The 27,361-nt window shown below is 40.3% G+C and overlaps 1 protein-coding gene across 1 annotated transcript; it reads right to left on the bottom strand.

Moving 5' to 3' along the window:
* Positions 1 to 11,712: 11,712 nt before the first annotated feature.
* T265_09237 (hypothetical protein) lies at positions 11,713 to 27,358 on the bottom strand (the record flags this gene model as incomplete). The annotated part of the gene is made up of 10 exons (XM_009175262.1): positions 11,713 to 11,880; positions 12,713 to 12,828; positions 16,115 to 16,217; positions 18,960 to 19,072; positions 19,999 to 20,123; positions 24,824 to 25,106; positions 26,341 to 26,372; positions 26,511 to 26,626; positions 26,709 to 26,936; positions 27,287 to 27,358. 10 exons carry the CDS (start codon positions 27,356 to 27,358, stop codon positions 11,713 to 11,715), a joined length of 1,356 nt encoding a protein of 451 aa, XP_009173526.1.
* Positions 27,359 to 27,361: the final 3 nt, after the last annotated feature.

Genomic DNA, 27,361 nt, shown 5'->3' with positions numbered 1-27,361 from the left:
CTTTTCGATTGAGAGGATAATGAGCTGACTTTTGAGTCCTCACCATGGAGCACACAATTAGGCGTTCAAAATTTGTCTTCTAAGTAAACACACCAATCACATCGCTCAAGTATGAACACATTCGCGCAAAAATTCAAATGCGTCCAACGTGCGTTGGTGGAGTAGTACGCTTGCTTGGCCGGGCAAGCCTATTAGATATGCACTGCTGATGAACTCTGATAAGAGCGAAACTCGAGTCCAGTGCTTGCCTTTGGTGTGGGTTCACCGGAATAATTAGGCCAGAACGGGAACACGACCGTTCAAACGAGAGTGGTGTGGCTATGAACAAAATACCTATCCCTCAAAATACCCCATACTTGCAAACAAAATATAATTCACGTGAAATATCAAGTGGTCTGTAAAGCCAAGTCATCGTTTCCTTTGATCAAGGATGAATATGCACTGCACAAGGAAGACACTGGTGTTCCACTTACTGGCAAAACCGAAATCACCCCATTCTAAATTTTGGATAAAAGCAACAAATTGTTTTAGTTTACAACGATTTGCCTACATGTATGCCAGTATATTAATTCAACTTTCTAACAAGTCAGTTGTAGACGGTCAAAGTATTCGGTAAAATGTTCCACGCCGGATTTTCTAACAAATACCCTACTTTAATGGCATATTCTTCCGTGTTTTGTCTAGGACGCATTTCAGGTCCATAAACAAGAAAAATGAATATCGGCATGTGAAAAGTAAGCGAATCAACTAAAAATCGATTTGTGTATACAAACAGAATCCAGACAGGCGCTTTTTTTTGAAGCAACTGAACATGAACGAAGCCAAGTATGACCCCCAAAATGGACGCGAACCGGCAGTTGAATTTAGTTGCAACTTAAAAACAACCCAAAGCTACAATGTCAACTTAACAAAACTCAAATCTGCTATATCACTCGAACTGTGACGAAATTAATACCCGCTTGGTTATTGGCTTATTCGCTGAGCTAGGCAATTTGATTGCAAGCGTTTTATCACTAATCTAGGTGATATCATTAGGTCGTTATTCAGGAGCGTAGTAGTGCGTACCCGTTATCACAACCGCAAACTTGTGTTCAAAGGGTAGAAATGTGACCAAAAAGCAAAATACCAAAGCCTGCGCAAAGAAACAAAATTACATTGATCACAGACAATGCCGTCTCTACAAACAGAATTGTTCGAACTAGCATGCAAACCAGGCAACAGGCCACATATTTAACTATTTAAAAATAACGGAACTAGTTTTTCATAACAAATTATGAGTGAAAAGGTGAAAAATGTGTTTTTCAGAGCCAATTTGAATAAATCCAATTTGGATCTTTAACAATACCAGAACTTAGAATGCCTGGTGTTTTCGAAAGCTCTCCGTCATATTTACTATATGAATGGATGAAATAAACTCTGAGTAACTTTTTTGTCGTGATGTTTGCAATATGAACTGATGAAATATAGTCTGATTAAATTTTTTTTCCTTTTCTCATTTTTCATTTTTAAAAAAAAAGTGGATTCTGTTATTTGGCAAAACATACCTAAGCACTTTTATCTGGTAGACTGTTTGAAATTTTCCATCTTTGCAAGAGACTTTATAAGCTAGAAAAACACCTCCGTTTTCACTCAAAATCAACCGCATTAAGTAGTCTGTTCGCATTATTGAATTATGCTCTCCCGAATACCACAGTTAAGTTATTATATATGTAATGTTCACACAACCTCCATTTACCCCAATCTATCACAGAGGTAAGGGTTTTATCATACGTAAAGTTTGGGTCAAAAAGCGCGTTGCGCCGTAAAATTCGGTTGCATGCAATTTGGCATCACTGTTCCTGCAGCTACGTCTTACCTTTATACCAGTCTGAATTGTCATAAAATGAAGTTATGTGGGCTGGTCTTGATTCACCAATAAAATTACGCGCATCAGCTTGGATTAAAATTCTTGCAAGTTACAGAAAGAACTATACCGATTACCCAACTTCCATGACCAAGGAATCTCCAAGCTTCGGTGAAACTGACCTTTGCAATAGCGAATTTTTTTACCAGAATGCAGTTTTAAAAATGTTCCCAGTTGTTTAAAGACTATTCTTATACGTTCAGATGATGGTTTCTGGGTAATGATTGCTGATGTAGTTGTGAGGAGATCTGTTTTGAATGACAAAAGTATCATCGAATTTTGAACCAGAACGCAAGACCTCTGAATACAGTCCAGCAGAGTTAGAATCCTTCTGTTCGCGTTCACTTCTTCCACTGTGTGACCACAAAGTCTAATGCTTTGATCACTAATCCAGATGACAGTGGCTAGGACCTCAGGCAATAATTTGGATTGATAAATTAGATGTGTTCTCGCTTCTACAAGTGTAACACCAAACTCTACGTTTAGCGTCAGCTGATTTTTATCCCGCTCAAAAGTATAAGGTGATATATGACGTACCACTTGCATCTTTATCTACAATTATAGCCATAAAAATGAGTAACTTAGACTCAGTTTGTCTGAATCATGAATTAATAATTGTTAACAACGATGCCGTTCATAGCAATGGAAGTTTAAACTGTTTTTGCAGTGAGATAGACTTCGAAATGCACAGCTACGTAGAACCTGTTAACCGTCATTAAGTGTTTCCACCAGAAAAGACGGTTGATAAGGCTTGTGTGAAATTTGTGTTTAGAAACAATAGAATACTTGATGTAGACTACACGTGTGTAAAAGTGTCATTAAGCTAAATATCATTCACAAGAAGACAGGGAGCTTTTGGGATACAGTTGGCACTTTGAATGCCTCACGAACTAAAATATTTGTAAGTTTTGTTTGCTTTAATCAAAACCAAGCAAGCTAGTTGTCGATCTCTTTGGGAAGTAAGGAAAAATATGTAAAAACCCTTTAATAGGACAGTCAAATGGCTAGTACACAGTGAATGTGACGAAATTAATTTACAAAGCTGCATAGGATGAAGGTAGATGTTGTTGGAAAAACACGATGTCTGATTGGAGAATGTTAACCTCAAAATTCTATCCCTATATGAGGCGAACACAAAACCAAACGTTACTCTCTGTGACATTTATGCCAAATACTCTTAGTGTGAGTCAGAATGTACTAACATTAGCCTGTCACAGAGAGAAATCACTTCGCAATGAAACCATTTTTTATTGAGATGCGCGCATAAATGTGAACTTACCTGAAACTGAATGGCACACAGAATCAAAAAAGAGAATGTGAGCGACTCATGTCATAATACAAAAGGGTAATACTGATGGAAGCTGAAATCCTATAAGTCTGATGTTATACAGCAGTTTATGTGAACCAGTCACAGTGGCAATTTTAGATGTATGATAGAAATCTAAGAAATGTCTTCCACAAATCCAGAGTGAGAATGTCGTCCGAGTGTTTCCTAGTGACTTCTACCGAGTCACCACAACACACTGTTCTCGTGGCATGTCTATGCTTCTATTGCAGGGAGCTGTAATATGGACATATTTAGTGGCAGCTATGGAGCCATTTGTGTTCGAATGGGTACAGTTCAAGAAGACTTTTGAAAGATTCCAGGTGCATATTTGCTACGTATGTGCTTGGAGTTTCATAAGCCTTTTGTGAACCAGGATTGGCCATAAACTATAAACGATTAATTGCGCGGTTCTTCCTTCTAATTGATCTGAACTTCGGTTTTCCCTATTTATATCTATAAGCCCGTCTGCTCTCCCGTCAAATCTGATTTTGACATTCCATATTTTTTGTGCTTCGGAGTGGTCGTTGATGGTTTTTGAATACTTGGGCTGTTCCCAGCAACAGAAAACTAATTGATTCTGAAAATCTCTGCAACAGAGAAACTCATTTTTACCTCTTACAAGATCTAAACGTATGAATTAAGTATACTTGGATAGCATTTCATTCCGATTGCTGGTGGCTAAATCGAGAGGCAGGGCACCACACGTGGGCCTTGCTTGATTTAGTATACCTCAAGCTATGTATTTCAACATCAAGTAGGAGCTGTTTGAACCTGAGACCCAAAAGTTTGAATTCATGTAAATGACTAAAGTCGGTAAGGGGGTTCTCACATCTCCATGTTTACTTTGGTTCTTGTCATGCAATGTGATATCATCAGGATCATTTGGACCAAGGTTATTCTTCAGTTAAAGAAAGCGAATAAAATTCAACACGATCCGGCTCTGCACTACTCACCTTCGTATTCCGCAGGCCGGATTTCTTTTCTGGTTTCAGGGACCTCATTGCTCGTATCTGGAGAGGAAACACGTTTAAGGGGCTAATTTGAAGTCATTTAATTGCGCAAACTTCAGTTGGCTCCCAAAATAAAAGTATCGTGCTTCTGAATGTGTCATGATGTTGGCTTTGCGATTTCATCCTGATTTAGTCCTCGAAGCAGTTCAGGTTAAATAAGTAATTTATTCTAAGGTTCAACACTTACGTGGGTTGTGGTGTACAGGTGGAGCGTTTTTGGCTTGGTCTTCTAGAAATGTAGATTTATAAACGATAGCCGTAAGAACGGATAACCGTAGCGTTTACAATTCTGGTAAAAAAGTGCATATACCGTGATTCTTTTAACCTTAAGTTCTCTGAATCAAAAATGGTTCTTTTGAACTAACAAAATCAGCATAATTTCAGTTCAAATCGTTTGTATCCCTAAATTTATTGTCTCTAATCCTGAACTAGTATACACAGTTTTGCAGTCATTCTTCGTTTTTAGGGATTCGAAAGAGTATGCTTTGTTCAGGTTGCCAGGTTACGAAAAGATCTGATTCCTCACTGAGTGCCCTAGCGGATAAAATACTGTGTGAGTGATATTTGGTCTAGTATTCTTTAGACCAGCTTGTCTGCGCAGCTGGCGCATTATTTGATTGTTGGATATTAAGGCCTTCGATTCATTTTTTCCAGTGTATGTCTGCATCGCAACCGTATTCAAATGGTGCCCCCTGTTTTAACCACCTCTTGGTGGACTTGACTGCGTTCCACCGTTAAAAATCTGACTATCAAGACAGTGAGAAAGGCCTAAGAGTGCAGCATCTTACGCTTGTACGCATGGTATGTTAGTTTTGAATGTTTCCTTATAATGCGCAAAAACGTTGGAACTAACTTGGACCAGTTACTAACACAAGGACGGCTTTGGAACAAAACGTAATCGAATGCTGCGCCAAAACTTGAGAGAGGTTTCTGCAGGAATCGCTGTTTGCCTGTTTCCATAGATATCCGTGGATCTCTCACCAGCGGCAAAATAACGCATTTGATTAATTCATTCACTACACCACTGTATACGTCACGTCAATGACGGATAACATGTTTGGAGTTAAAGTGCTCAGCTCAGAGAATAAATCAACCGATAGATAGTGAAGTGTCAGAATTGCGTTTCAACATGGTAATGCTACACACGTTCGTTATCCTTGCGACCTCAACTCAGAATTATGCGAGAACATCCTGGCAGCTAAAGAACACAGTAGAAATACCTACAAGGGATGATAAAGATGCTCACCACGAAAAACATCTGGTTTAAATAATTATTTAATCACAATGCGTAGGGCAAAAATAGGCCTTTAGACTCATGGAAATTCTGTGCAGTGTGACATTTTCACCCTTTTCCAGAGGGCAGATAAGATGACAGACCCAAAGGCGGATAGATAACTTACCTAAATCACTCGCAGCGCTCCATATTCTGGTTAGATCGGATTCGTCGTCTGTTTGGAGGAATGATTAGCCAATATATCACGCGACTTTAAAGCTCCGAATTTTTTGCGCCTTTATCTTATTTAATAATACGAGAATATGTATGACTAAACCATCCCAGAAAATTTCATAGATACGTAAATTCCTGAATCAGTAAATTCAGTAAACCGCAGTTGAATCATTCATGTCCATCTGTATTGCGTTACTCCAAAATGAGACTGCATATAATTCATCCCTGAATATTTGGCAACGAGTTTTCTCAAGTGGTAAAAATGTGTTTCGTTTAATTCTCAAATAAATATCCCACTTATTTATGGTATCGACATCTGACAGGACGAGAAGTCGACGGTTTGCGCAATGTAATTATATATCTGCATTTTTTCAGGGGTGTGGTGAACAATCGGTAGATTTATTGTAACGTACCGCTTTGCCTTTGACATAGGCCGGAGTAAGTTACCAGTTTGATCGGTTTTTGGCGAAGTTAGGGGACCAATTCATGCGATTTCTTATGTTTAGCGGACTTGAACACTGCTTGGTGTCTGTGATAGATCGGTTAGGTTTACATGACCTTAACTTTATCACACGTAACAAGATGTTATGGCATCCAGTTGCCGCAGCATCAATGCGTGAAACTACAGCACATCGGAGCAGGGAGCAACAAGTGGCTTTGAAATATAGACCAAAGTTATTTGCTCGAAAGCGAAGCGGGCATTCGCTCAGGGAAATACTTGATGTTGTGTTGTGCAACATGACTGTCTAACGTCCGTATGCCGGCAGATCCTCTTCGCACGCCCGATATTCATTTTGCGTGTATTGTTTCAATACTTCCACAAATCTAACTATGAACAAATTAAGCTGTGTTGAGTAAAGAGTGAGCTACAGCCGAACATCAATCCCGCAAGACAAAGTCTTGCAGCATTTTCTTCCGTAGATTCTGGTTCCTGGTTTGTGAACCCCAAATTTAAATTTCAACGTATGTCTGATGTTTAGAAAATCACTCAAAATGGTTCAATCATCTTTCCATGCTTTCAAACAATGAATTCGGCCCCAGGACCAGCAATATGCACGCACATACTCATGAGACGTAGTCGGGGTCGTAATTGTCTACCTTTTGAGCGAGTGAATAACACAGATGCCTAATTTATCATATTTATAGTTAGAGCCTCCTGAAGCTATGCAATTATTTAAATAAATGAAGGTTGAATCCGTCATTCCTTATTATTGCAGTGTTAACCGAACGTAACATGTCCTTGCGCGCAATTCTCTGCCAGGTGAGGATGTGCAAAAAGGTTGCCTCATCCTTTAGGTTAAAAAAACATACAAGGGGTTTAGATGGTCCACGAAAAGGCCTTCCACAGTGTGGCAGGTTATTAGGGCTTTACAGTAATGCTTTGTTTATTGTAGTAAACGTTATGCCCAAGACCGATGGCTTGACTATTCCTGGTGAGTTCGTGAAGTACCACACGAAGCAAACGAAAATTGGTCTGACTTTGAGGTACCAAAATTTGGTTCGTTTGGGATGCGTTATCACACACGAATTTGATAAACCCAGGTCTGTAGGTGACCACTCAGGTGTATTGTTTTGAGTTGAACTCATTGATGGACTAAGAAATATATCTGATAGCCGAATATGTGCATCTTTTCTGGTTTGGATTATAGGATTTGAATTATAGATACAAGGGTTTGATCTAAAAGACGAAGGCGGACATGTGGATTACTAAGGCAAAGTAGTTAATGTTAGCACAGTAAAGCATGAAATGGACTGCTTCTTGAAGTAAATCAATATTTCACATGCAATATCACAAACTCGTGTGGGTTTGCAGTTTACTGCGCGTGGCTACTTTTGGTTACTTACAGAGATGCAAAAAGTCATAGGGGTTCTCTGTTGGGCAAAAGTTAGATGGAGGCCGAGGTTGTAAAAACGGCTAGATAAAAATACTAATCAATTCAAGTTTTCACACTTTTTACAGTGAATATCAGACAATAAATCCAACAAGTTGCTGGCATTATGAAAGCATCGGGACACTCGCCGTACATTGGGTCGTTAAATACCAAAGCTTTTGAAAAAAATACAACTGTCCCGCATAATGTATGGTCGATTTCTTTTGAAATCAGATTGCATTCAAGTGTTGCAACAAGAGACGCTTGGCAATCAAGAATTTTCAAATTCCCACATTTCGGAATCCGTGTCAGGCGGTATCACAATGATCCAAGGCATCGCCTAGCACACAGTAACAAAGCTGGTCGCTTGTTTACGTGACAATCAGCCATCCACCAATAATGATTTGAAACCAAGTAGTTGTTTAATTAATTTGGCGGAACGTATATTTCTCAGCGTGACCCCTGGTGTGCGCTTGTGCCTTAAACACAAAGCTTTTTAACACCTTAAATTAAAGAATATAGCAGTCACATGCTTGCACAGAGACTGACATGTGGCCACTCCATAGTACGTAGAGACAAAAAAGGACAACAGCTGCGTCAATGGAAAGCACACCCATCGACAAAAGAAGGATGGGCTCACGGAAATAAAAGTACATGTTTATTGATGAAGAGTAGCAGAAAGATAAAAAATTTTCATCCAAACAAAAGTGTAAACTACACAGTCGGACAAGCTTTCTTTCGTGATGATAATAATCTGCGCCGCAATCCTTTCTGTCCCGATGAACGCCACATAAACGTAAACACATAAACGTAAACATAAACGTAAACAGACAAGTGAGTTAAATATTATGGATTGCTTTGGCAAGTGATTTTGGGTTTTGATCAGAGAGCTCAGAGATCTCAAGTGGAACCTAAGCAGACGTTTACAGGCTTGATATTTGCGCATCGTTTTCCTACACTGATGCAGGAGAAAACACTTGGTCCAACGTTACCAGAGCTGCTTCAGTGCGTGCACCCAGTATAACCGTGATTAATAATATTTTCACACATTGGGCTAAATAGTCAAAATTAACGCTTACGAAATTATTCAAGATGAAACTAACCGACTTTGTCAGTCAAAGTATGCTTGGAAATGCTTTTTGGTGCGAACGTTATTCAAAAATCTCCTGGCCTTGTGGTTTTGGCTCAAAATAATTGTGGTAATCATCGGTTAGTTGTTAGGGGTATTTATTCTTTAGAACGGAATCAAATTTGTCGGCTCCGAATTCCAGATGTTAAGTGCTCCAGATAATGTTTATGACCTAGATTACTAGTGGAATATGTATTGCTAGGCCGTCTGATTTGATGGATCAGACATCTCTGTTCTTAGAATCATCATGATGTATATTCTGTATAAAACCCATAAGTTTTACGGGCATCATTATCTTACTGAAAAAAGCTTGTTTTCTTTGGGATCACATTCAACTTTCATTCATTTTTTTCGAATGGAAGTTACGTAAAAGAAACTACTCACAAGGCTGTTGAAAATTCTTCGACAGCTCACGACCGGTTTTGCCCTTCTTGGGGCTCATCAGGTAGGCGCAATCCCCGAGTTTCCGTCAATCTGCGATTTACTTGAATGGAAGTTATGCTTGATGATACGTTCACTGAAGAGTGCTAATCTACCTCCCAGGCTGCTACATGCTATGCTTAAGCTACTAGCAATTTTCATGTTTTCCAGCGTCAAACGGTCTCGCTAACCGGACGAAATATCGGATTGCGACTGCAATATAATTTGATCAAATCAAAAATCGATATTCAGCATTTTCCTCCCAGTTTGAAGGACCCGTTCGGTTTTCTAATCCGTAGACAGCCAAACATAGCTGGTTGTGTGAAATCTTGTTCAGAAATTTGCTACTGTAACCGGCTCCGAAAACTTTATTATTTTTTAAATGATGGTACAAATAGTTGTAAATGAATTTTGGCGTCAAATTTGCAGCATAAAGTCGATTATGTTCGGGACTGATCTTACAAAACGCGTTATTTTATGTACAGGAAGAGAACAAGAGAGCAGAGTGTATGCCACTTACTCAACTTTGGCGGCAGCCCAGGCACTTTTAGCCGATCTATGTTGGCTCTGCGTTCTTTTATCAAAAGCAAGCATAGATGGGTTTTAATGGACGTCTTTAAAAAAATGCACATTGCTTGCATAAATCACGCACCATGTTTTCCATTCTAGCCTTTAAAGCACTTCTTCAAAGGCAACTAAAGTAATATAGTTCACTTATATGCCTGAGCAAAATGTATTCGTAACCCCCCGACTCTTCTGTTTACTAGTGCGTTTTTGCTGTGGACACGTAAGTATTTTACCCTCAAGTGTAAAGGCACGTAGAAATTTGTGCTGGTTCAGATGAAGACCCCTGTTGAGGTTCTCGATACGGAACTTTGGGTGACGCGTAGGTTCGACAATCCTGAATATCAAAAGGAAGAATTGGGTTCGTAATTGTACGGTACTATTTACACAAGGGTAAGCAAATGTGTACAACAAACATCAATTGTTCACGTTCGTAGCGTCAACAAGCTCACAGGTCTGCCACTGAACGGCACAGTGCAGTCTCAAAATCCGCACATCTAACAACGGCGAGGGGAATGATGACTCAGTAGCGTGGGTTGCGGTCACGCTTCCGAAGGCAATCTCGTGATTCTCATTGGACGTGCGATCACACGGAATTCATGAGAAAACAAGTCAGGGCAGCGAATATATACTCATCTGCAAACTAATTTGGTTCTTTCGAGATACTCACCTGGAACCCAGCTGAATCTCTCGTTTATGATATTCTCAGGCAACTGAATGTGTTGCACCAGGCCGCCTCATGTTCCAGTCGCTAAGATATTTGAAATGTCGCGATACATGTATATTTGTAATGTACTACTCATAAGGTCGATGGATTTTCAGCAACCTTATGAGTAGTACATTACAAAAGTCAGGACCGGATCACCAAACGGGACATGAACGCGCATATTTAAGTAGGGCAGAAGCGCACATTCACACACAGACACCCATATCAGTACCCGAGCGTCGATAGGACGGGTGGCGGGTACGGATAAGCAAAACAACCAGGGGTCAAAAGTACACAGACGGAGCAAGCAAATTAATGGGGGGAGATTATCGTAAGGTCAAGTTAGATTCAACAGCCCCGTATCTGTGTTGGTGACGCTGGCAAAGAAATCCTTGAAAACTACGCTACAAATAATGGTGAAAAAATTCTGTTGTTGACTGTGGCGATAGTAAAAATGAGAGCGCTCTAAAACCACTCCAGGTTTTTGTGCACATTTATTACCTACGCATTGTTAGAGTGGCCGAATACGCTTTTGTTGCACAAAAGAACAGAATAGAATACACGGTAGTCTATACTTACCATCTTCTAGCTTTTTCACTCTTTCTGCAATGGTGAGAGGCAATAAGGAATCGCTATTTAATATGCCGTTAAGCAATTTTCCTGCGTAAGGACAACACATTTCGTCCTTTATACCATTATGATGTAAAGTATCGTGATTTTGTGTCACGACTTAGAAGTAAATTATTTTCTACTAAAGAATCGATCCGAATGGGACGGTCTGAAGAAAACACCCGGGAACAGGATACCTGAATTAGTTGAAAACTACAAGACGCACCTTCTTCCTTCTTCTCTGGAATCAAAAAGTTGGAGAATTTATTTTTTTCGAAGTTTTTTAAAATGGTTTATGATGCCAGTCAGAAAATAGGTTTTTGCTATATCTACATCTGCCGTCACAGCTTGATTTTTAAAATTTCTTAGGGCTGATTTTGCTGCTGGAATGTAAAAGATCAGATCATCTGGCAGAATACACTGTACATTGAGGCTGACGACAAACAATCTGGTATAATTTTCCGGGAATAAACGAAGTCCAACTGGGTTGGAAAACTGCACACTTGTGTGTAGGCCGACTACGTAACGGAATCCGGCATGCATAAATGGACCAAATGAAACGGAATCAACTAAAGTGTAGGGGAGGAGATCGCCTTTCAGGATGGGGACAGCGTGATCCTCACTGACATTACACGATATGGCTGCCAACCGATGTCAGTGCCGTTCTATCCAGATCGCCTGAGGGAGTGTCTGGAGACATAGGTACCTCGGAATGATTGTTGTAAGCTAGCACCAAGTCCCTTCCCTGTCCACCTTTACTCTTTTCTTTACAATAAGGCTTTCAAATAAATCATGGTTGTACGGCAGTGAAGCATCTGTGTTGAACACCGATGTCATAATGTCGATGAGGATGATGATGATGATGACGATGATGTAGGAGGAGGAGATGCAATACTAAACCACATTCGACGCCGAGAGGGAATAGTTGATTCGTTGCCCCAGTCAAATAATTCAAGCTTCGATAAAATTCGTGGGTCGCGGCAGTTCATCGGAACACCACAAATATTGTTGTTTTTTGTTCACTTTTGCTTAACTCTGAGAGGAAATCAACGACCAGCTCACAAATTACCGGTTACCAATGCCGCATCCATTGTTTTCTATGGAAGGCAGTTTGCCCACAGAGGCCAGCTTCTGCACTAAATTTTCTTGGTAAGCTAAACACGGTCGACTGTCCGGCAGTTAAAATAACTGTCAAAAAGTTCTCCTCCCGCCTATCACGTAACTGACTGGGTAAATGTTTGTACTTGAATTACCTAACTGTCCTAATTGATTGGATAACATTTAGAACAGCACTGGCAGATAGATCTGAAAATAACAGCTGTCCAGATATATGGATACTCATTTTTCTGTATGCGCCCGTTTTAAGTTAACTTGTTTCTCTGATGAACTCCTTAATTGAGCGCTTCTATCTTCTTGGTCAAACGTGTTTTTGTGCATGAACGACTGCAGCTTTGATCAAATGTACACATCAGTATTTACAAAATATGGTTAAAATAACATAATTTGACGGGGAAGATATTTACTTCTGTTCTTACTCTTGTCCAACAAATTCTACATATTGATTGGAACTTACGGTCTACCAACGATTCCGGTGTCTGATAAGGATAGCGATCATTTTTGTTCCCTCTTCCGACAAAAAGATAGCGAAATACAGTGAATTAGTTATGCCTGCAATAAAGTGACGGTGCGTTTGTACGAAAACATCCCACTCGGTCGCGCTGCTTACTTTGGTGAATAGTAACACATCGTGGCATATACATCGTGGTCCCATGTGAAGCCCGTCCAGTACTTTGCACAAAATTCCCTGTGACAGCCGACTTGTTTCGTATTTGCCCAGATTATCTGAATAAATTTAAACACTGAATTTAGAAGATCAAAAAAACCACGCTTCGGGGAAACTGTACCACTGGCTGAATAGAACAAAAATGGGTATTTTTGTGTTTCTTGATCCTAGTCAAATATAATTCCGAAGGTAAGATGATCCACCTGGCACTGCCCAGCCTCAAACCAAGATGCTAGATAGGCGTGCGTGTTTGCTGTTAGCTTAGGTTACTGGACCAGTCGGAAACCAATACTTAATGTTTTGCCGTTCAAACGAACTTCTATTGACTACCGGTGACGTCCTTATATGAAAAAGAAAGCGGTTTTGATCCACAGCCTATTTCCTACTTTCATTCGGGCTTGTAGAAAATGAGCTTCTAATGAGGTTTTCGGCCAAACCCTGATTATGCTGCTGACCCAGCATGTGGTACGCCCCTTCCTTTTTGTCTCAACGCTTTCACGCTGTTTGCGTTTTAAGTAGACTGAGCCCAGGCACAATGTAATGACAAATTAACGTTCCATTTATCGCCAAATAAGCGGAGCCTGTGGGTCCGCACTATATTGACCAAAATAAGCTAGAGTAATTTTGACCTTTTAAGTAAACAAACATGCTTTGGAGATGTGAGCGTTTACGATTTTTTTTGCTAGATTTCGGATGAAAATTAAGGCCAATTTTACCAACATATTGTACAGCTTATCTCTAAACAGCTTTAAGTTCTGATATAGTTACGCCATCAGGGTTGCTTTCAAATAAGCTGCTGACGAACTTCCAAATATATTAAAAATTACTATGGATGAATACAACTTGCTCACCTGAGTGTACCCCATGTTATCAACAGCATTATCTGGAGGGTACTTTCCGAAAGTGTATGTTCTGTGTTCTTCAAACCACTGGTTTAGGAAACTTGACATGAAGAGTGAAGTGAAAAACAAAATGTCTGATGGTAACGAAAGATTACTGTTCGTTTGCTGTTCATGCTAGACGGTAAAAATTCAGGAAGACCAGGTGACGCAGCCTATCTTTCAAAGAATATGGAAATGAGTACCATTACCTAGCGTTCCATGTGCTACACATTTCGGGAAATATGAGACTTCCAAGAGCGCTTAACGATTTAAATCTTCTGGGTGCCTCTGATGATTTTGTACGTTCAAACTGTGAGTGAAATGTAGACTCACCGGAAGGGGTGTTCTCAAATTTCAGAAGTCACGAACCGCACTCGGATTAATGTAGGCGTCTTATAACTGCTTAGCTTTGTTGATAATAAGGATGATAATGTGTTCATATTTAAGAAATTCACCTTTCAGATATCCTTTTATTAGTCTTTCCTGGTCATTTTCTCGCTAGATCTATGCCATATCACGAGTTCCTTCAACACTATACCATCGTCAGCAGGCCGTCTTACCATTTCTCTATCGTCAATCATTGTTGAACCTTGGGTATCTTGATATGGCTAGAAGAGTCTTGCATTCATATGCACTTATGTTACGATGTTTTCAAATGATTTGAAACCATTTGCTATCCCTCACCTCAATTTCACACTGTCACCTCGCGACAGGTAAGTTGAAATCTGCGTACGGTTTGAATAAAGTAAACTATAATCTGCGTACCACTCACTGATCAACTTGGTGATCAAAAAAAAGCGGATTTAACTCGAACGTTAGGAAGTAAATGAATCTACGAGGACGGTGAGAATGTTCGAATAACGTTTGCTAAATCGGCTTGCACAGGTCGAGTGGAAATTGGTGAGAACTTTCAAGAGAAAAACACTGAGTTGTGATGCGTCTGGTACTATTTGCTTTGTTGTACGCTGACCAGACGTATTTAAAACTAAGGATAAAATAGACCACCATATTATGCTGAAGAAAGGGTTTGCAGGAAAACCAGTTCACGGAAGCAGTCCGGAGCTGCTTTCATGTTTGAGACCGAATGGGTAATGGAAAACACTACCTTCAGACCTCTGCGTTACATGGGGTTGGATGGAAAGTGTTCAATTCGGAAAACATGTGGACAAACAATGCAGTTGTTTGAAGAAGTCAGTAGTTGACAGAAAGCGAGGATGCATACCGGAAGACGCACACTACTTTATTACAGTTATCATTTTGCATGATGACGGTGGTTACCACAGTAGAATGTAAGGAAATAAAATTCATGAAGATATGAACACCTTTATATGTACGTCAGGCGGTGCTCATGACCCGGAACGGAAGGCGCGTAGTGTCCATCAGTGAACAGAAACTTTTTGTTCAAATCCAGCACAGTTTCTCCTCCACCCATATATGTAATACTGCTAATGGTGCAATCATCGTGACAAAGTTCGTTGGTGTCAAAAATATAGGAAATTTTGTTGTCAGAGCTACTTTGCAGTGGTCAGACGCTTAACTCGTCACCAAAAACGATGTGCTCAGGCCTCATTAGGTATCCATAAATCCAGTCAATCATGATAAGCGTCCTCTGAGGTGACGAACACGAGTTTCCTTAGGATATATGGATTAAAACGAGTTTGAAATTTCCAGATGGGACCATTCTAAAGTAGCGTTTTGGATGCACTTACAACCTTGTGGGTTTATTCAGCACACTATAAGTCTTTTTCTGCATGGTTAAAGTAGCCGAGAAACCCTTGTCAACATCTGGCCACATTTCATTTTGCGACACACTTTCTTACTTCATTTCATCTTGGTCACGCAGAATCCGCATGCACAAAATCACTCACATCGATGGTGAAAGTTGGGCCAAGGATTTACTTTATTTTAACACAGTCTCTTGGAAGAAGTCACTCTTTCTTGAGAAGTCGCGGTGTTATTTTCGCGTTGGAGTGCACTAGTTTGGATACATCTTGAAATAAACGTCTCGTCTGGAAGGACAGAATCACCTTCGGCGTAAGAGTGATGTTTTGAATCCAGTATCGAATATGTTCAGTTCGCTGCAGGACAATCACAATTTCGTCAACAAGCTGTACTCTGTCACGCTTTCTTTCCACCCGACCATGCTGGCAATAAGCCTTCTGAAGTAGTATATTCTATAATCCAGAAGCTTTTTTGGAAGGAAACTAAGCCTTGCCTCTTACTCGTCACGCAGATGGCTCTAATGCCATTTTCTGTTCGATAAACCATGAAAAGCAAAATATAAAGCCGGTCGTGAAATGCCAGCACGAGTACCATATCCAACCGAGCAATTATTTTAATCGTCAAAAACCTAAACTGCGTCACCCACAACAGCACCAACAACTGCATCAGTATCGAAGAAAACGAAACATTTCAAAAACAATTGTTGCGCATACTTCAGAATAGTATTAAACGTACTCATAACTGGGATGACGATAGACCGCTAGGAGACCATCAGAATTATGGGTTCCAGAACATGCGAGTTTTGCCGCTTTTTGCGCCTCCTTAGTCAGTTGAGAACTCCAAGTCTGCATTAAGGTAGCCAAAAGAAAATTAAAGTTCGAAGAAACAAAAAAGAACCAAGCACACGTGACTACATCAGATGACAGACTCAGTCAACAGGGACCAAATATTTAGATGTCCTGTATAATTATAAGTTATCAGAAAACATGAGTAGCAAAGGGAAGTATTTTTAGACCGGTGGAACAGTAAACAAGACCAACTGCGGATGCAAGCTATCTGCAAGAATGTCACACCGTCTGTCCTTGGGTCACTCGTTTATTACTTTGTTAGAATCCTAACTTCGATCTACTGCATTATTTTTGCTCCCGCCATATAGTTTTCGTGTGACACAGCAGGGGCACATTTCACCATCTACAGCGTCCACATTCACTTAGTACAATGGCCGGAAAGTCACAAGTGTAAATGTGTCTCACGGGTTCTGTGCCAACAAGCAACAAAGCACTCGGATACTCTGCCCAAACTGAATACGTATGAATGGGAAGATATGCCTCTTTTAAGGAACTCATGACAGTTCTCGAGCTTCGTAATCGGAGATAAGCTTGCCCATTACTCAATTCTATTTAGATAGTTTATGACGGGAAGAAAAGGGCGTTTGATTAACATACATATGGTCAAAATTGGACGCTCGTTAATTTAGGGTGCATTGTCGTTTGGTTAGCACTGTCAGAGAAAAAGCAACGTGAAAAAAACAAGTGCAGGAGATCAAGGACAACCGTTACTCACATAGCTAAACTGTCTACTAGTTGTGGAGATTTTGTCCTGTAAGTGAAGCCAATCTATGCTGAAAAGCCGACAGGCACTGTACAGCTGTTTCGGAGTTTCGTGAGAAACGCACTGCTTACGATTCCCAATAAGGATGAAACAGCTATACAGTGCTTCTCGACTTTTCAGCATAGATTGGCTTCACTTACATGACGAAACCTCCACAACAAATCCCTAATCTCCTCACCCTACCAACAAACTATCTACTTGTCTAAAAAGCTTTTTCATGGACCAAGATCAGTATTTGAATTGCACTGCAGGAAAAGCTCACATAATCTAATCTCGGGCAAGCAGATTTCGATTTTTGTATATTTGACTCAAACGCCGATGAACTCGGTGGAGTCAACAAGAAAAATACTTGTAACTACAAAGACAATACTAAAACCATCAAATTCGCAATCGTCTGCTCGTCCATGTATATTTCTGTCGTTCCCTATGCCAGCCATCTTCCCGCCCAGTTTGCCACTCACATTTGGGGACATCGTCTAAGATACCCATCACCCTGAAGCTTAATTTTTGCTTATCTAGTCACACCTGGCGATTGAGAGATATGAACACATTTGACTAAGTCACGTGCAGGAAGGCTTGATACTCAAATATTTACCCACAAAAGCCCTGATTCAGCCTAATTAGTTTGCTCTCGACTGTGAGCCTAATCCATACAAACAGACAGTTCAAGGTGATTCTGGTGTGTTGGCCCCATTTTCAGTATGGAACTGAGGTCCATTATCGGTATGAACGTTGTAGCGTCGCGTATGCACGAATCCACAAAAGCAAATGAGGTCGACCGACTGGGTTTGTTTTTCTTTGTACATTTACTCCCCTACTTGTGTCTCTGTTTTTCATGATTATATAAACACGACTATTGCTTGTAAGTTGATAATAATATGAAAGCAACACCGTTATATTTATAGAATCCTCGAAATATTTCAATTGAGATTTCGCCCCGGAAGTGGAGTCATTCTACAATCATTCTAAGTCATTCTTATGGTAATTGGTTAAAAGATGCATGGTAGCTAATTATAAAATATCGGTTTAAATCAAACACCGGGTTACTAATAATTCATCATCCCTTTTTTAAATTTTTAGTTGGAACCTCGTCATAAAATAATAAAGTGACAATTGTAGTGCCAAAATATCACACTCGTTGAAGTTAGTAAAAACACCTTGTCGCATAATTCAAGATCCCTGAAGTTCAATGAGGGAACTAACAATAGCGTTCCAGTTGAGCTTTCTGCTTTCTAAGGTCTATCAGCTCAAAGTTCAAGAGTTTTTCAACCTAGTTGCTCAAAGCAATCACCGGATGCAGCAGTAGGCTTTAAGCTATTGACAATTCTAGTCATTATTACGTGAATGAAACTGGTTATGGGTGACAAGCGAAACCAAACACCTTCCCCAGTGTCAAACAGCTAAGAGAACAGGGCATTACTATTTACAAAGTAGATAGGTTCACGTGGATATACTGTAGTTTGTTAAATGGGTGTGTGCGAAAAAAAACATCAGAGTGAGATTCAGTCTGAAGGCTTGTTAGCTCGGCACATTGTCAGACCATTTCCTTGTCACGTGAGCCAACCAGTCAGACCATTTTGCAAAATTCCTCGTAGGAAATAAGTCAGTATTTCAAAACCGTATGTTTTCAGCACTGTTCGAGCAAATAGGCTATAGTAAATTTCGCTTTCTCACCTTAACGCCTTGTAGGATTTTGAAGATATGAAGACAGTGTGGCAAGTTTTTTCAGGTATCTCACTTGTATCCGCTTAAGGCTTTCGCGTTATTTCGAATAAATGGATACAAGTGACAAAAGCAGTCTAGGAGAAGCATTTTGGTCAACCACAAATCAAAAGAGGCTCATACAAAACGAAATACTTCAGCTAGATTGGTTAGCACAAGTTCTGTGCCATATAGGCCTATTTCTTCATCCCTGTGTATAATACCGGGTTAGTTGGTTCACAAAATTTTGGGGATAATTCCATTGTAAGACTAACCAGACTCGGCATTTTCAAGGGTTTTGGTTGTCCAGAAACTTGTCCACTGAGAAGCATTGCACGGTAGGTATTGTGCTGATCTAGCCATCCTTGTTCTTCCGAATTGGCAGGAGCTAAAGTCGAGTGAGCAATACTACGATTTAGTCGTTTCGTCGAAAGGATAAACTAAAACTACATGAAGCTGGCAAATTTTGGTCTCAGCTGTGGCAAAATAAAAAGTTTGCAGAATTGTTTTGACAAAAAACAGTATTTTCTGTGTGGAAGGTAAAGTACGCTTAAATGCTCTTTCTTAGTAGTGTTTAGCGTTTCAGAATGGAATGTAGAGAAGTGATTAGTGAGGAAGTGTGATTGTTTTCTAATCCCACGATTAAGGTTGTCCGGCCGCGGATCACTAAGGCAGCAGAGACTGGTAGCACTCTACACTGTTATGGATGCGGATGATGATGGCTGATGAACCAACGTGAAAAGCGTAAACTGCTACGCTCAAAATAAAGCCAGTTGCTGCTGAACGTACTGATATGCTGCAACTGCCTTAGGCCCAAGTATTTCGTTGATTGCTGAAATTCTCTACCTTCGCTGCAATGTTTGTTCACATTTTGCACTAAGCAGCTTCAATCGTCTCATCATCTGTAATAAAAATTATTAAATTTGAAGTTCGGCTCCTGGCTTTTTAGATCATACCCTTTGTTTATCATTGCGCGTGAAAGGCCGAGGACCTAACGTAGACTCCGTTTCCACAGCGCCACGTTTTGATTATATTTCAACAAGTGGAAAACTTTGAAGATTTTCGTTGAAAGCAGAAATTTGGCAAGTCGTTGGGAGAAATATAATGAATGCCATGGATGTATTTTTGAAGGCTCTACCACGAACTTGTTGTTGGGTTCAGGTGGAAGGGAAAATTGAGGAATTGAAGGAAATAAACCATTTGCATTCATTAACTCTCATTACAGGATCAGATGACCACACAATCTATCCACATTCCACAGCCTGTGACAAATACATTATTGTGTTTCTGAAAAGCCAGGTTGACCGCACTTACTGTCACCAACCGGTTGTGCTTCTTTTTTATCTGGTGATTGGAAGAAAATTATCTTAACAGACGATCGCGTTAGTGGACAAAAACGAACAACTCCGAAGCTTCGCCACAGAAAATGCTTCGGGTATCTGTAGTAGAAGTGTACATACTAGTGATCGATAATGGAGGTCAGATGTGTAAGAATGGGCTTTATAAGTTTGCTATAGTCTGAGAAATTAGGCCTACATCAATTAAAAGCTTTATCACAGTTGGAACGAAATAACGCAGAAAATAAAAAAATAAAAAATGAATAGATAAATAAAATGAAACAAGTGAAACGGTAAAATGAGTTAAAACTTGAAATAAACAAATAAATATAAAAGCATATTTAATTAATTAATTAATTAAAAATTAAAAATACAAAGCTTTTAAAATATTAAATATTACGAAAATTAAAAAATATTTAAAAATTCATCGTTACAAACCCCGACCTTAGCCTATGACTTTTACTGCACTCTAGGCCAACTGTGACGGGGCAATACGATGGAGGTCCCCAGACCGACGAGACAAAATCTAAGTTGATGAGTGCCCAAATCCCTGGATTATTGTCGTGTAACACACAGTACACACCACTGAACGCGCCTCTGATTGACAACTCTGACCACAATAGAAATAGGATGCGCAAATATTAACGTATGAAGACCATAACGGTGTGCTCATTACAGAGCATGCCCACGTAAAATCAATCAAAAGTGCCGATGGTATGGCACAAGAATACACAATTTCAATTCAGTGGTATCCCGTCGGCAGTAAACCTTGCTGCTGTCGCGCCTGAAGAACTGGTTTTTGGAGTCATGGTCTAGTGCAAACGGTGCTCTATAAGCTTCACCAGGAAACTGTGGAACCTACCCGTGTGACAGACACGCTGTTCTGAAGTCCGTCGGAATATACAACCAAAAATTGTTTCCGTACGATCCTGAGCTTTCTAAAGCACACTCACCCTTGTTAATCTTCTTATCCTTCTTTCGGCCTGAAGTAGAAAAACGCATTATTACGTCAGTGGATCAGCAAGCGTAAACGAAGCACAAACGAGAGAGTGAAGTTACGAGTAGAGAACACCTGAATGGAGTTGCAAAAATGAAGTCATAAGATATCTGTGGATAGGTGCGTTTCATGTTTACAAGAACATCTCCGATGATTGGATTGTTCCGGTGTCTAAAACTTAGACAGCTTGTTTGCTCGTATTGACTTCATATCATTAATTTCAACTATCTATTAATGAATGGGTCCTCAGATCTGTATATCAGACGTTTTCTGTTGTTACCAAAAAATAAACCGTCATATTCTGAGTTCACTATATCACACTGGATCATTTTCAGCATTTTCGTATCCATCAGCATGGTTCTACAGCAGTGATTAAAGTGAAGTTCAGCTTCGCGAAATATTTGTGCTTTAATGGTTTTCCATCAAGTTCTGAACCGAAAAATTCCACCAATTAACGCTGTAAGCGTAACATTCACATTCTCGACAACCAAATCTTATAAAGTTCACATACTTTTTGGAGGAACTTTTGAAATTAGGCGTTGAAACTATGGAGGGAGATATCTGCCCAAAATCATCTCGGTATATTGGCGTGTGGTGATTCTGTTAATACGGTTTTTTACTTTGAAGATTTTTCCAGAAAACTCCAGTACCATGTTCCGGAGACGCGAAACTTTAATTATTTGTGTGCTGAACGACAGGTTAGCCAGAAAGTTGCTGTGAGCTAACAGTAATTTGACAAAAGCTGACTATTCAATCACAGACAAACTTACCCCGGCGCTCTATGGATAGAAAGCAGGAGTCTAAGTACACATATCAGTACAATTAACGTCCACTGATTCTTATTGCTCAAAAATTAGTAATCACGCTGAAGTTAAATACAATTAAGGGTTAACCGTTTATATATCGACTCACTCTTTGCAGGGGTGCTCATTTGTTGAACCTCTGTAAAAATAGGGAACATGGGTAGGTTATTCAGAAATGCGCGGATAAACGGGATGAACTTAATTGTTTCTTTCAACGTGTAACTACTCAACTGCATGTGTCATCGCCTCCACCGAAATATTTGTTCTGCCTGTTCATCTTCAGCCGCCCTAAATGAGCTGTCGAAAGTTTTAAGAATACCAGTAGTTTTTATATCGTGTTTGTTTGTACCCAATTTGCCTGAACCCATTTGACATTCGATTCTGCCAATAGAAAAGAGCCAGATAGACTTAGATGACGAGTAAATCCTAGAATTAGGGGTTTGCTTGGCAATTTTCTTACATAGGTACATATTACTGCACGAAATGCACTGTCATAAACGAGAGATCAGGTGTTCATTATTGTGGGTCTCCAGTGGAAACCAAATTAGTATGTATTTGTTGCAAATCTATAAAAGTTGTGCAGGCCTACAGGATAACTTAACCAAGGCTAAAATAGTGTTGAGTAAACCGGCGCTATATGTTTTGTGTCAGGAAAGAATTTAGATTCACGAGGAACCAATCTAGTCATCCAAACCGGCGATCTGACCGCAATTGTGCGATTGAAGTATCATTTCGATAAGAGTGAGTCGGAAAATCTGATAATCTAGATAAAATATTTATGGGAAAACAAGCTTTTTAGCGATAACTTCTAAAGTGTGACAAATTTTATTCCCAGATTCAACATCAGTATCAGTTGTCCAGGATTTATTTTATAAAAGCTGGTACATTGATTGAAGTGATCTTATAAATTCTATCCCACCAACAAAGCCAGTCTATGCTAAAATCAATAAGCACTGTAATGATGGTTCGTTAGCAGAGCGTATCCGCCGAAAGTTCAGTGTTTCGAGACCGTTTCGCGACGAATAGGTAACGAATATTGTGATTGTCTTGGATGTTGACATGATATAGCGGCGTTTGTTCATCACTCATGGATTTTCGCCTGGTCACACGCGTTGACTGGCTCCTCTAGCGAGGATGAATCTCAGCTGAACTTTCTATTAGTGCTGCGAATTCACTCTACACCTGAGCTACTTATGGGTGACCAGTAGTGTAAGGTGATTTAAAATTGGCGGCAAATATTTCTGAGTTATTCAAACTGGCTTGTAATGTCTACCTTGACGAGTTTCATTATACGTCAAGTTTAACAATACACAAACGATCTGCTGATTTACGTAAGACTGTTTCATATAGGCTTATAGACACGTCTAGCTTGATTTACTGGCACTTGTCGCAGATACTGCCATACAAACAGCTCGTCATTTACACACCGATATTAGCGCAGAGCACACGAAACATGCGAATTCCGCATATGCGACTCATCACTTTGAGTATGAAGACCATTACAATCAGCCAGTTGAAGATAAAACAAAATAGCTCTTATTCGTATGACCAAGTCAGTAGAAGGGGTCATTCCACGGACAAGGTTGATGAGGGAAGAAAGAATTCACGTAGGACCCAACCAGACAGTTTCCATCGGTAGATGAGGCTTGTAAATTCGGGTATGTAGGTGGGGATTTTAAAGTAATATTCATAGAATTAAAATGCCGCGATACAGTGCCTTTGATGCTATAAGAAATCTTAGTCACAGAGAGTCATATTTCTAGTGGAATTCCTTAGGAGATCTAAGACACTCTCGAATCAACCATTCCAACACAGGCAGCTGTGAAGATTGTAGTTGTTAAGCCGGTGTTTGCTGTTTTCCTAAAATTCCTAAATTTAAGCCAAAAAAGGAGATCGGGTGAGCAGAATTTTACGACCGTTTTTATTGTCACTGTGGATAATGCGTTGACTTTGGCGATCTGTCTATCCCAATCACTTGGATGGCTCTGCTTTTGCGCCATCCAGCCTTTCTCAAAGACCAACTATCGTCCAGACAGTCTGGCGACCTTTCGCCTGCAAAGTGAAGGCCACCGACGGGTAGAACTGCTCGTATATAGACGTAACATATATTTACAAGCAACAGATTGAAAAGGATGGAAAGAGTTGCTCGTGTTCCTAGAAGGTAGTCTGCATAAAGAATTACATTGTATCTGGATGTTTATGGAAAGCAAACTTTCCGTAAGAACCCGCTTTTCGCACTGGCTTTCTACTATATCAGAACCAGCGCGTCAAGCTCGCGTAGGTTTTGTATACAGTAAACGTTCTTCCTGGTTCAAAGCTTATGAAGGACTGTCTTGGTGACATTATGACCTGAGTAAGGATGATCTGTGAAAGCTTATGTTCAATCCATAGTTATTTGGTAGAACACATCACCTGACTGGAGAGTTTTGAAATAGGACCTCAGGGAGGTAAATGGTTAGAATTCACAGCAAGTTAGCAACGCAAGTGCTGGCCAAAATTCCACCCTGAGCTACCATTGTTCGCTCAGCAGTGTACGCTACTTGTAGTACAAAACGTGAACTGTTGCCAAAGTACACGCACGTTTAGTCAGTGTGATCTAGTGACGTGAACAGAGGCCAAAATTTTGTTCCACTGTTCTAATATATGGTTCTTATCAATCGATGCTAAACTGTTCTCTTGTGTGTCTTGAAAACTGAAGTAGTTGAGGCGCTTGGCACTTTAAATTCATATTACTATTTGACTGTGGACACTACCCCACATATGAACGGGTCGTATGTGAGTAAACAAGTTGTAACATTTTCCGTTTTGTTTGTTAACCGTGGACTTCTGTAACGTTTACAAGGGCCCACTGGTGCTTCCTCAGTGGGTGTGGTTATTCTGACATCCGAACCAGTGAATTAAACGGAGGCGCGCTGAATGAATAACTCATACAATTATCCCCAACAACAACGATTGCCGAATACATCCATTTGCAAACTAATTTGGTCTTTAGAGAGACTTACATGGAACCCAGATGAATCTCCCGTTTGTGATGCTTCCAGGCACGACTGTGTAGTGACTGAAACATGAGGCGGCCTGGTGCAGAACATTCAGTTGCCTGGAAACAGCACGAACGAGAGATCCGGCTGGGTTCCAGGTGAGTCTCTCGAAAAACCAAGCTAGTTTGCAAGTGAGTGTATTTCGCTGATTTCATGCCATTCGGTTTCAAGTAGAAAATAAGGTTGACGAAAAATTGGGAACTGCGCCCACTTGGTGAGCCCCAAAAAGGGCGAAACCAGTCGTGGGCTGTCAACGAATTTTCAGCAACCTCATGAGTAGTGCATTAACAACGATTGTCCTTCGGAATATCTTGTTCTCCTCCCCAACCCCTTACAAGGAACGCGGTTTCATCCAACAAAATCTAATTTGGAAGGTTTTACTGGGCCTGAAAGCGCTGTTTGCATGCCGTTTTTCAGAAAGTGCGTTGCAAATGACAGGCTGGGAATATATCCTCAGTCAACCGCAGCAAAGACAACTAGGTTATGGACCATACAACTGACGCGCTCCTCAAGGAGACGTGGGGAAGGCCAATTATTAAGTAGACGTCAAAAATTGTTACATCAATTCCAGGCTTTTACATGCAGTGGATGGTGGTTCACTTATCAAATAGGATAGTGACACCCACAATCGAAATTCTTAGTTAACTGCTTCATTCAGTGCACCTGTCTCCCACATCGCCATTTCTAGTTAGTAATTAATTACTTTCGACTGAGCAGTTACTGGTATGGTGCGTTTTTTCCCAAATTAGGAACAAGTGACGTAATAAACAAAATAGTATCTTGGAGGTACATTGTCAGGAAGGTACTGGAATGCCTGAAACCTACTGAGACCCGCAAAGTGTACCAAAGTACGGTAGTGAAGCGTCGGGGTGTTGAACACTGATGTCCTGTTGTCGATGACGATGATGATGCTGATGCTGATGCTGATGATAATGATGATGATGATGCTGACAACGATGATGATGATGATGATGATGATGATGATGAAAGTGTACCCAAGTAGCAGTAGGAAAACCATCAAGCATCCAGGCCGGAAAAGTTCACTTCCGATCGAAGGCTCAAGCATATGGTCCATTCAGCTGGAGCCCTTCATAGAAGCAAGGACGAAGATAATGGGTGATCACCAAACGTTGGTAAGACAACCTTGATTAGTGAAAAGTACTCTTAACATAACACGAGGCCGCTTACAACAATTGCGCTCGCGCGTTCGCGAAACATCTCTTGTGTTCCTTGTTCACGAGTCCTTTTTCGACACTAAAGTATTGGAGCGGAACAGCAGCTAGAGACTAGGCACATCATCGTGTAAGCAGTCACGATCGTTCCTTTCAGGATCGATTACATCCAACAGTTTAACGTAAATGCTGTGCTGGCACATCTTCCTATGGATAGCCTAGTGGTGTCCGCATATAACCTATAGGATCAGAGAATACTCATTGATAAAAATACGCCGATCAAAATAGATTTTCTTAGTCTACGCTTACGTTCGTAGGGTAATTCCGTTGCCACATTCCCCCTGTATGGAAGGGAAGTGAGGTAATCTGAAGAAATCATATCAATGATTCCAATTGAAACAAAAGTGGATTTATGCAGCCAGAGACAATGTTTCTGAAGTGAAGCAAACAAACTTCGAACAAATAAGAATCGCGCTTACGGTGGCCAGTATCGACAAATTGTATTATATATATTATTTTCCCAAGTGTAACGCGTCCAAAATCTGTTGCAGTAAGCCCGATAACATCCAACTGTCTGTGTGCGAGCCCATACAAGCTGAAAAATGTAAATAAACAAGTGATAGTCATTTAGTTTCCATGATATGGAGGCTTCCGTTTGATTATTAAGGTTGACGTACCTGTGTGTAACCCGACACTTGATCGGGGTTTTCTGGGGGATACGGACCGTATTTGTAATGGACATGTTGGTCAAACCACTGTTTGACGGAACTGCGGTTATAACAGAAGGAAGTAGAGATGTGAGTTCCACGAGAATGAATGGTACGTGGTACAGATTTATCGCGGAAGGTTGTTCCGTGTATGAAACAAGAAATGCTTCGCATTGGTTTTATGTTTAAATTCAAAATCTTTGAGGTAAGTAGATTATACTGGTCGACACACAATTTTTATTGAAATTCGGCCACATTCATGAGAGTAACACCGTACATTTTCCTGGTTACAAGTGCGTATTCATCAATTGGTCGACTGAAAATCAATTTTCAACATATGGGCATAATATATGATGGAATAATTACGCCAAAACAGGAACACGGGCGTTCTAACGAGAGTGGTGTGTCTATGAACAATAATGTCTATCCCGCAAAACCCCAAAATTGCAACCGAAAATCGGCCCAGTGTGTTTCAAGCGTGTGCCACGCTACCTGAGTGGGAAGTCCTGACTGGCGGGTCAATCGATCGTCGCAACCAGGACAGTTACTGGTCGTTCGATGGTGAGTCGAGCACACCTAGCACATTGCTCAAGTGTGAACACGTTCGCCTGTTCAGACATGAT

This window comes from Opisthorchis viverrini, assembly GCF_000715545.1.
Source record: "Opisthorchis viverrini unplaced genomic scaffold opera_v5_264, whole genome shotgun sequence".
Taxonomy (NCBI): domain Eukaryota; kingdom Metazoa; phylum Platyhelminthes; class Trematoda; order Opisthorchiida; family Opisthorchiidae; genus Opisthorchis; species Opisthorchis viverrini.
This window is presented reverse-complemented; position numbering and strand designations above follow the sequence as displayed.